The 8,538-nt window shown below is 49.4% G+C and overlaps 1 protein-coding gene across 1 annotated transcript in view; it reads right to left on the bottom strand.

The window, feature by feature from the left end:
• The window catches only part of LOC106815213 (repulsive guidance molecule A-like), a gene marked incomplete at its 3' end in the record, with an annotated part of 23,702 nt that overhangs the window by 4,102 nt on the left and 11,062 nt on the right, over positions 1-8,538 (bottom strand). The window contains exons 2-3 of the mRNA XM_014819641.1: positions 4,337-4,476; positions 3,651-4,147 (exon numbers count right to left, since the gene is read on the bottom strand). Coding sequence (XP_014675127.1) covers positions 3,651-4,147; positions 4,337-4,476 — 637 coding nt within the window. The remainder of the gene's footprint in view (positions 1-3,650; positions 4,148-4,336; positions 4,477-8,538) is intronic.

Genomic DNA, 8,538 nt, shown 5'->3' with positions numbered 1-8,538 from the left:
ATCTCTCTCTCTCGCTCTCGTTCTATCTCTCTCCATCTCCCTCCCTCTCTCTCTCTCTTTCTCTCTTTCTCTCTCGCTCTCCCTCTCTCTCTTCCGGTACTGCACGTATAATGATGCGATCGCGTGCGTGAACGTATTACAGATGATCTCTATTGAAATAAATGCAATACTAATCAGGGCAACGCTTCACTCATCGGGTGGACGAGGGTCTCTCGCTACATGCAGCAATTCACTCTAACGGTTGTACGAAACGAACTGATGGCTGGTCCTGCAGTCTATCCGAGGACTAGTCTGTCTCTATACATTTCTGCGGGTGCATGCTCGCGCCCGGTCATGGGGAATCTCTCTCGCGCGCACACACCGCGACGGTACCGTTCTAATGAATTTTCAACGCCGTTGGTAACGAGGTTTAATCTCCATCTTCTCCTTCTCGTCGCCTTCCTTCTCCTCTTTCTTCTCCTCGTCGTCCTCCCCCTCCCGCTCCTCCTCCTCCAGTTCCTCCTCCCTCTCCCGCTCCTCCTCCTCCCGTTCCTCCTCCCCCTCCCGTTCCTCCTCTCTCTTCTCTTCGTCGTCCTCCCCCTCCCGCTCCTCTTCCCCCCGTTCCTCCTCCCTCTCCCGCTCCTCCTCCTCCCCGTTCCTCCGCCCCCTCCCGCTCCTCCTCATATCGCTTCTTCTCGCCTCCCCCTCCCGCTCCTCCTCCCCCTCCTTCTCCTCTTCATCCTCCTCCTCCACGCTCCTCCTCCCCTCCTCCTCCCCATTTCTCCCACACCTGCCGATCTCTCCAAATTTCATTAAAGCTTTCCATCTTTACGACCGCGTCGCTTCACTGTATATTATAGATTTTAAATTTCTCGCTCGGGATTATAATATTTTCACCGGCAGCTCTGACGTGGGTACGATTAGAGTTTCGCGTGCGGATGACGATGATGATGACAATGACGATGCCGATGACGATGACGATGATGATGACGATGATGATACACGCGGCTGGGAGGGAGGCTGGCGCGTCTATCGATTGCGGCCGCCTGCGACGTGCAGGTGTTGAGTTGCTATGGAAACCGACACACCAGGTGAAATTCAACGCTTCCAAATTATAACTCTAATGACGGGCGGGTGAAATGTATACGAGCACGCACGCACGCACGCACGCACACACACACACACACACGCGCGCGCGCGCGCACGCACTCACGTACGCACTTACTCATTCATGCACGCACACACGCACGCACGTGCGCTATTTCGCGCGTTTACTTCCATTTTGATCATAAATGCGAGTGCGACAAAATTGATGAGAGCAAATTCGATGATTAAATTCACAAATAATTAACGATATTGCTTTATCCGGGGATTGTTTTTTGTGTGGGGGGGGGCGCATTTAGCACCTGACTGTCTAACACAGTGACAGCTGTGTAACGCTGTCCTGCGCAGTACCGCTGTGCATGACCTCACTCATGCGACAGCTTAAATCTCTCTCTCTCTCTCTCTCTCTCTCTCTCTCTCTCTCTCTCTCTCTCTCTGAGAGTGACAGAGTGAGAGCGAGAGGGGGGAGAGGGAGAGAGTGAGAGAGAGAGAGAGAGAGAGAGGGAGAGTGACAGAGTGAGAGCGAGAGGAGGGAAAGGAAGAGTGACAGAGTGAGAGAGTGAGAGAGAGGGGGGAGAGGGAGAGTGACAGAGTGAGAGCGAGAGAGAGGGGGGGAGTGAGAGCGAGAGCGTGAGAGGTGAGAGATAGAGAGAGAGAGATAGAGAGTGAGTGAGAGAGAGAGAGAGTGAGAGAGAGAGAGTGAGTGAGAGAGACAGTGAGACAGACAGAGAGAGGGAGAGTGACAGAGTGAGAGCCAGAGAGGGAGAGGGAGAGTGAAAGAGTGAGACAGAGAGGGGGAGAGTGACCGAGTGGGAGAGAAGGAAAGGGAGAGTGAGAGCGAGAGTGACAGAGTGAGAGCGAGAGAAAGGGGGGAGTGAGAGAGGGGATGAGAGAGAGAGAGAGAAGAGAGAGAGAGAGAGATAGAGAGAGAGAGAGAGACAGCGACAGAGAGTGTGGGACCCCTCATGTCATCCATCCCCACACTAACACGCAGCGACAGGACCGTTGCGTTGCTAACACGCGAGTACCATGGCTTCCCCCTACTCAGCAAGCCACCCTACTCAGCAAGCCACCCTACTCAGCGCGCAGAGATAGCAGACCTCCTTCGCAGAGATAGTGCTGCAGTATTGATTAGCATAGAACACTGCCGCCGCCCGCGCGCGCTCACGCACTCACCCACTCACCCGCGCTACACACGGAGGTCGCAGCCTCCTTGCCGCAGAATTACTGCTAATGACACGGACGAGGGCTTCGTCATCGTCGGGGCTTCAATTAAGGTGGACGACGATGCTGCAGCTGCGCACGCGAAATTAATAGCGGCGACTCCGCAATTTCGTACGACGATGCGGAGGACGGGGAATTACGTTCGTTAATCCGCGCGAACGTAACGATCCGATATTTTTGCGAGCGAGGAATGCGAGTAGATGGCGCCACGAGTCAACAACGCTCACGCGCGCGATGTTACTGGCCGAGTCGTTGCGGTAATGCAAGTTTGCGGCGGAAAATTGATCCAATACTGGGATATCATCCCGACGTTTTGGTTACGAATCACGCGGTGACGAAATTCGCCCTTTATGAGCGATGCACGTAGCAATGTCCCAATTAGTAATCATTTACAATGATTAATTACTAGTAGTTATTATACTATTTTGAGTATCACTTACTCCTTGCACGTATAGAAATCAATGAAGAACATCAATGTCAAATGTAAACAAGGCAATCTCTCAGTGGTGCCACCTACAGGCTAACTTGTGCTCTATTAGCATTTTTTTTTTTTTTGGCAAACAGTACAGAGGTTAGGTAAATCGCCTGCGAGGGGGAGCAACTAGCATTGCTGCAGAGTACGGTCGTGAGACTGTCGCAACGAGAGCAAAGGTCCACTTCCTGGGGCACACGAGATGTATACCTACATCCTACTGGCACTTTCTCTCTTATCATGTTACTGTTCGATGTTATTGCGTATTGTCGTCGTGTGTTATTATCGTGTTGTTGTGCTGTTATCGTTGTTGCTGCTGCTGTTGTTGTTATTGTTGTTGTTATTGTTGTTGTCGTTGTTGTTATTGTTGTCGTAGTCGTTGTTGTCGTGTGACTTTTGTACTACATTATGGTTGTGGGGTCAAACCTACTTCACGATCCATGTCAATAACGATGCAATTAGTAGTAGGTTAGGTTAGGTTACAGTCAGTGGAGTAGCCAGGATTAAATCTAAGGGGGGGGGGCGGGTGCATGTTGTTGGCATGTTTTATCGACTTGAAACAGTCCTGCTGCCGGTTTAAATAAGGTAGCCTTCTAAATCTTAGGGGGGGTGACCGCCCCCATTGCCCCCCCCCCTGGCTACGCCACTGGTTACAGTTAGGATTAGCGGTTAACGATTAGATTTGACGATGGATGAATGCATCAGGATCCTAAATTCAACCTGACCCCTCGCTGTAAGCGTCGTTTTAGTTTTGCTGCATTTTCGTCACTGCCATCGCCGACGGAGTCGCCACCATCGTCGTCGTCGGCGTCGTTGCGCTGCACTCTTGTTTTTGTCGTGCGTCGCCATGGCGGCAACGCGCCATACGTACCTTCGTCGTTGCCGTGGCGCTGGATCCGGGGAGCACGGCTTCGTTTGTCGCCTGCACGGACAAGTACTCGTTGCTTATCAGCGGCCACGCGCCGACCACTTTGCAAGTGTAGAACTCGTTAGTGAACGTCGTCAGGTGCGGGTCTCCGAAGAGCGCGCACTGCACGTACTCGAGTGGCTCGACGCGGCCCGCGCCATAGTTGCACATCGTCGTCTCGGCGACGGCGCGCGGATGCGGCGGCGCCGTCGCCGACGCGAAGCTGTCGACGTGCGATAGCACGTACGAGCAATTGTTCTCCTCGTTGCGCGCCTCGACCATCTTGGCCGTCCCGTGGTAGCCGATGTTGCCTCGGCATCCGCGCGCCGTAGCGCGTATGCATTCGGCGTATGTTCGCAACACTTGGCAGTAGTCTAGCACGTTTGCTCGTTTCACGTTGTGCGCGATATCAACTGGCTCGTACTGACGGTTGCAGTGTTCGAATCGGCACGCACTCTTCCCTGCGAGAAAGTAAAAGGCGAGATGAAGTCGGCGGTGACGTCGTTGGGCCGTATTTATGTTGTGAACGATGCCTACAGCATCGCCTTGCTCGAGAAATTCAGACCCGTGGCGGCCATGTTGGTTATTCAACATGTTTATCTTCCACGGATGCGCTGCTTCGCCGGAATTATGTTAAAATTTTCACTTACCGTACGTAGTGGATAGCCGTAGAATGATTATAAGTAGCATCAAACAGCCAGGGCCAGGGCCGGGGCTGTGATATCGCAGTAGACCCATCACACTCCATGAACCAGTAGCTGTATGTCCCGTCTTTCTTCTACGGTTTGCGCTGAGGGCACGAAAACATAGCCATCAATCATAGTGACACAAGAACGCCACATTTTATAAAACGATATCTGCTCGCTAGTACGCAAGAACCTGCGCATCTTCTAACGCATTTCACACCAAACGTTCTCGACTGTACCGACGGTAGTGCGAAAACGTCGAAAAAATGTTCGATTTGCTCCGTTATTGTGTGCAATTCACGGAGAGAGCAATGGATGGGTGTTATCGGCGTTGAGTGACGTCACAAGCTCCGCCCCGCCATGCGTAACGAGTGTAGTATCGGATAACAGCAGCAGCTGTCAGTCGCTGCAATGCGACTGGAATCTGACGGGCCACCTAGATGTGTGCACGAGTTTGTTTAAGATCCTAGGCGAAAACCGCCGAAGAATAATTAGCACAAATCATAATCGCAGCCCCGGTTAAAAACCCGTGTTCTCAGTGTCGGATCCCGCAGAATTTTGCGTATGTCGGGCGAGTTGTTCTGCTGTATATTTGATCGACCAATTTTCGCATATGTGCATGTATAAAATTTATTGATAGAGCCGCGTTTTTATATCATCTCCCGTTTATGTGGTAAGCCAAACTCGTTAAAATCTTCACATTGCGTGTCACTTTCTATCAATAACGGCACTGGATAGCGCATTATAATAATACATGCGAGCATGCGTGTATGCATGTGCGCGTGCAAGAGTGGGTGGTTGGATGAATAGACGGATTAATAGATAGATAGCTACATAGATAGATAGATGGATTGATGGATGGATTGATGAACGGACGGACGGACGGATGGATGGGTGGGTGGATGGATAGCTAGATGGAGGGACGGATGGATGGAGGGATAGATGGATGGATAAATGGATTGATGGATGGATGGATGGACGAACGGATGGACGGACGGACGGACGGACAGACGGACGCACGGACGGACGGACGGACGGACGGACGGACGGACGGACGGACGGACGGATGCACAGACGGACGGATGGACGGACGGACGGGACGGACGGACGGACGGACAGACGGGCGGACGGATGGATAGATGGATGGAGCGGTGGATAAATGGATGGATGGATGGATAAATTGATTGATAGATAAATGGATGAATGTATGTATGTATGTATCATGTATGTATGTATGTATGTATGTATGTATGTATGTATGTATGTATGTATGTATGTGGAGCGCAGCGTCGCTACATATGGATGGATGGATGGATGGATGGATGGATGGATGGATGGATGGATGGATGGATGGATGGATGGATGGATGGATGGATGGATGGATGGATTTCTCTCGCTCGTTCTCTTTCGCACGCACGCGCGCTAACCGTCATGTTATGAATCTGATACGTGTTTTGTAATTCTGGAGAAAAACACAAATTACGGGGACAAAATAAGCAAGCTCGCGTCACTCAAATACGTTTGCGTGTCGAGCTACGCGTGGCGTTCGTTGGTTGAGCAATTTAGTTGCGTTCTTCAGAGGGAGAGAGAGAGGGGAGAGAGAAAGAGACCGAGAGAAAGCGAGAAGAATAAAGAGGGGGAGGAAGAGGGAAGAGGGAAAGAGCGAGAAGGAAAGAGAGAGCGCAAGAAAGAATGAAAGTTAAAGAGTTGGAGAGATAGATAGGTAGAGACAGAGAGGGAGGGAGAGAGAGAAAGAAAGAGAGAGAGAGAGAAAGAGAGAGAGAGAGAGAGAGAGAGAGAGAGGAAGAAAGATAGAGAACATAAAAACAAAAAACGAAGGTTAAAATAGTTTAAAAACCTTTACTTTCAAATAGCCCCGGTGATATAAAACTTAAGTACCTAAGTAACTAGTACACTATAAATAGTCTAGATCACGTAATAGTAAAGAAATTACGTAAAGTAATAAAGTAATAAAGTAATAAGTAGTAAAGTAATTAGTTAAACGTAATAGTAACTAAGTACGCATTCATGGTGAAACGTTTGTTCTAACACGCATCAACGTACGCTTGTACAAGAACACAAGATATTTTACCTGAACTTAGAACCCAGTAATAAATATTCTGTGATAAAATAAAACGTACCTATTTATCAGTTATTTACTTATTGATGGATTATACGCCGATAAATGTATTCGTGTATTTTTTCTATTCATCTGTTAATAAAATAATAAATAAATATTCATACTATCGCGTAGTTGAACTCAGTAGTCAACAATCTGAACTCGCAATACGTGCCTCGCAAATAAACCACATCTCGTTCGAAATCTTTTTTTTTTCACCTCACGTACGATGCACGACGAATTCTTGCCCAGTCATTTTATTCCACCAATCGGAGACACCCGATCACTATTAAAAAATAGATAAGGGCGGCCGGACAGCGATAGGTACATGAGACTCTAAGTCCACGATCAACACGCACCCGAGAGATTACAACTGTCGACTATATCTTTCCCCCGAGGCACCATCACCATATCGATATATACCACCATATAATGGTGGTGGTGGTGGTGGTGGTGGTGGTAGCGGTGTGCCATTACCTTCCTGTACCTAACCCTCCCAGCTCCTTCCCGCTGACTCACAGAGAGTTGCGTGTGCGGGGCACAGGCACTTGGAGCGTTTCAATAAATTATAATGCTAAATAAATACGAAATCTATTTCCTACAAAAGTCTTAATGTTTCTCTCTTTCGCCTATTATTGCCGACAATTTCCTGCCGTGCAAATGCTCCTCTGCAACACACATGTACACCGCGCGCACGCTGCCGCACACTGACACATACATATAAGCCTCGTTCACACGAGACCTCGTATTTATGAAATACGGTATTTGCGAAATACCGAATCTGAGACAAATACGCGGCCGAGCGTTCACACGCTGATTTGTGGCTCCAGAAATACGGTATTTGCGAAATACCGAATCTGAGACAAATACGCGGCCGAGCGTTCACACGCTGATTCGCGGTTCCAGAAATACGGTATTTACGAGCTGCGAGCTGCTTTAAACAATCAAGCGAACAATGCGAAATAAACAATGCAATGCGCACCAACTGCCAATAAAATACGTAGACTGGTCCGCGCTCGACAGTTCCGCTCGCGTTACACTGGAATAGTCGAGCGCGGACCAGTCTATAAAATACGCGGCTTCAGAAATACGGTATTTAGCGTTCACACGGGGAAATGCGCGGTCCAAGAGATCCGGTATTTCTCAAGCACGGCAAATTATTCGGGGTCTGGGAAGCCGCGTATTTACATGAAATACCGGATCTGTTTAGACACCGTATTTTTTGGACCGCGCATTTTGCCTCGTGTGAACGCTAAATACCGGATTTCTTGCTACGTGTGAACGCGGCTAATGTGCCATAGCAAGGTTAAATGAGTTTACCACGCGTATAGTTCACACTATACTCTCCACGTAGTAAAATTAGACAAACTATGGTCTGGCCATAACAGGGGAGAGTGAATCCACCACGAGTAAATTTTATGGGGTCTGACCATGGCGAGTAAAGGGATTCTGGGAATCGAGTGCGAGTGTAGTTTCAACCCACTGGCTTATAGTACAGGGCATACTCTCAGATGTACTGGGTGGTCAGGAGCGACGGCGAGTGGAGTGAATATACCCGAAATATACTACCCAACACTATCGTATATGTTGCTGATGGTGGTGGCGGCGGCGGTGGTGGTAGTGGTGGCGGAGGGGGGCGGAAATCACTGAGTCAATATGGCTTGTGAACTTTACTCAAAGTTTGTCGTTGCCAAAATGTCGGCGTGTGAGACGAGTGTACACGTAGGATAGGGAAGCTCATAGGATTGAAACTCCAGGAGTGTGTGATAGCTCTGCGTTTATTATGTGCAAGGTGGCAATACGCGAGAGAGGTAGACAGAAGGGGGAGAGGGAGTAAGAAATCAGAAAGAGAGAGCGAGACAGAGAGAGAGAGAGAGAGAGAGAGAGAGAGAGAGAGAGCGAGAGAGAGAAAACGAGGGAGAGCGAGAGAGAGCAAGAGAATGGGAGAGATAGAGAGAGAGAGAGAAAACGAGGGAGAGCGAGAGAGAGCAAGAGAATGAGAGAGATAGAGAGAGAGAGAGAAAGAGAGCAAGAGCGAGAGAGAGCA

This window comes from Priapulus caudatus, unplaced genomic scaffold (genome assembly GCF_000485595.1).
Source record: "Priapulus caudatus unplaced genomic scaffold, Priapulus_caudatus-5.0.1 Scaffold1065, whole genome shotgun sequence".
Lineage (NCBI taxonomy): Eukaryota > Metazoa > Priapulida > Priapulimorpha > Priapulimorphida > Priapulidae > Priapulus > Priapulus caudatus.
Note: the sequence above shows the minus strand (reverse complement) of the source record. Positions and strands in the feature narration are given on the sequence as shown.